Raw genomic sequence first — 2,500 nt, forward strand, 5'->3', positions numbered from 1 at the left:
CTTGCACGCTCTGTACTCTGTGTACTCTCCGATTTGTATGATCTTGTAATTATGGTTGGGCCTCGTGTTTGACCACACGTGTAGTCTGTCACTTTCCTTCCTTCTTTGCATTCCTTATATTAAATCCACATCGTCAGTACACTTTTTTCCCCCCTTCTTCCTGAATGCACTGTCGTGCAATATGTGAAGACGTCAACCTGCGTCCCTATTCTGCGGTGCCTGAGAGTTATGTTTTGTCTCCCACAGTGGGGACGAGGAGTTCAGCTGCATCTGGATCAAGAAGAGAGCTGTCAACGTCATTGAGTACCAGATGGGTAAGTGTTCAGCTCTTACTCTGATGGAGAATAAGACGCAGGTGCAACACTTGGGTATCTTTATTGCCGTAACCTTCGCCAGAATAGAGACGAAGAATAACACTGGAGGCAGTGGTAGAAGCAGTTTTGAGATGGCCAGTGGCTGGGTCTTGGTGTTGCACATGCGTCTGGTTCGTCACCTTGTTAGCAGTGTATGTCATCACTGAGGCAAGGGCCTTCCATCTTGTTCCTGGGAATGACTTACACGTATAATGCCAATAATTTTTTTTTCTGAAATACTCACCTGAAGACGTGTAAGTCTCATGTTAGAATATAAATACAAGTATGTGAATAATACACAAATGTGAGATTTATGGTATTTCTAAGTCATTTCGTCCACCAGCGACTTTATCTGAAACGATGAAGTTCGAGGTGGGCGAAACGTCTCCGGAATAGCATGCCAGAACTGCACACTAAGTCTGATGAACGTACCTCCTGAGACTTCTTAGCAGAGATAAGTAAAGTTAAAGTTGACTTTCACTAGAAAAGAAGTTTGTTATTATCATGTTGTTAGGAACCTCGGGGAGCACAGTGATGCCTCTACTGTATGTTCCCTCTCTCGGTATAAGAGAGAATTACTGCAGTAGGCCTACTGGCCTATCCTAGGAAGGTTTCATTTAAATTCAACCTCTCCCACCCATGCACTGTTCTAATCTATGTTTATTTGTTTGGAGAGAAATGGTATTAAACAAAGTCATTATAAAATCAATGGCAGTCGAAAACAGTGACCTGAAAAAGCTCACTGCGTGAGCGAAACGTTGTCAATAAAGGATCTCTCTGTGTCTATTATCTAATAATTTTCATTGGTTTGCGTAAGGCTTCTATTATCACTAGTTGTATTAGTGATCAATTGTATATATGTTGGTAGAAATACCGACAATATGTTGCACTTGTGTCCTTTTACTTTACATAGTGATCAATTAAAATATGGTGACCCTGTATCATGCGACCTGTCCTCAATGATTACCTGAGGGATCACTAACAGCTTGACTAATCAGAGGCCTGACGGAGGATCAAGCCTCCATTTCGTGCTGAATTATGTCCGTGGGTCAATAAGTATGGCCAGTGAGTTGCCACGACGAGGAGCCAGGCAGACGATTCTAACCTCTACCCTCTTTGTTGGGTTACCTTCCACAGCAGCCTACCCCAGCGCTCAGTACAACGCCTCCAGGGTGTGCTCCGACGATATGTTCCGTGGACAAGAGTGGTCAACGCAAGGACGTGAGTACACCTGCTTCTTGTCTTGTAGATTAAGTCACAGAAAGGGCAAAATTCCTTCTTGTTTTATAGTACAAGTCAAAGAAAGGGCAAAATTTCCTCTTGTTATATTTTAGAAGCCAAGAAAGAGCTAGCTTTTTCAAACAATATTCAATACTACCCAGGGAATAAGTGCGACTGCTGAATGACAACACTTAGCTGTGTATCAGTGGTATTCAGTTCCAGCCAGATGATGATCTTGACACATGTGCAATTATATGGACAAAATATGAAGACTAGAAAAGCACACAGAAGACAGTGGAAGATAAAAGAAAGTGCCAAGTTTCTCTTGTTGTATTTTACAATAACTCTCAGAAAGAGAATTCTTTCACATTCATTGAGGCAAGTGTGTAAACCATTTAAAGAACGAGTAATTCCAAGAACACTGGATGTACACAGCTAACCCACAAGTTGGAAATGGAAACTAGACGACTTTTCGATCCTTGCTGGAACAATCATCACGTCTACAATGGTGATGATAACGTCATTTAGTTTTCATTGGCAACTTGTGGAGTAGTTATGAATTGTTATAGTCGCGGTGTTGTGATTCTTATTCTCCAGCATCACCAATTATCTATGTCAAACGAAGAGATAGCACACACAAATAGCAGGCACATAGAGAGGAGCTTACGACGACGTTTCGGTTCGACTTGAACCATTTACAATGTCAAACTAATGTGACGATGAGGGTTATTTGCATATTGTACCGGTCACGGTACAATTCTTCCTCCAATTTTTCCCCACCACCTCAAAACACCCCAAAATAACCCCTCTCCCTTCCCTATCTTCTTACCCCATCTTCCTTACCCTATGTTGCAGGTCTGGACCCGGAGAACCTATCAGGGTGCCCCATCACTGGGGAGTATACCGGGGTTATACCTGATGCCCAG

The 2,500-nt window shown here is 42.5% G+C and overlaps 1 protein-coding gene across 1 annotated transcript in view; it reads left to right on the forward strand.

Moving 5' to 3' along the window:
- The window catches only part of LOC128700606 (uncharacterized), an 87,304-nt gene that overhangs the window by 79,502 nt on the left and 5,302 nt on the right, over positions 1–2,500 (forward strand). Inside the window, exons 9-11 of the mRNA XM_053793889.2 lie at positions 247–314; positions 1,491–1,574; positions 2,430–2,500. The exon at positions 2,430–2,500 is cut by the window's right edge and continues 94 nt beyond it. Of these exons, the coding sequence (XP_053649864.2) occupies positions 247–314; positions 1,491–1,574; positions 2,430–2,500 (223 nt within the window). The remainder of the gene's footprint in view (positions 1–246; positions 315–1,490; positions 1,575–2,429) is intronic.

Source organism: Cherax quadricarinatus, chromosome 20, assembly GCF_038502225.1.
Source record: "Cherax quadricarinatus isolate ZL_2023a chromosome 20, ASM3850222v1, whole genome shotgun sequence".
Classification (NCBI taxonomy): Eukaryota; Metazoa; Arthropoda; class Malacostraca; order Decapoda; family Parastacidae; genus Cherax; species Cherax quadricarinatus.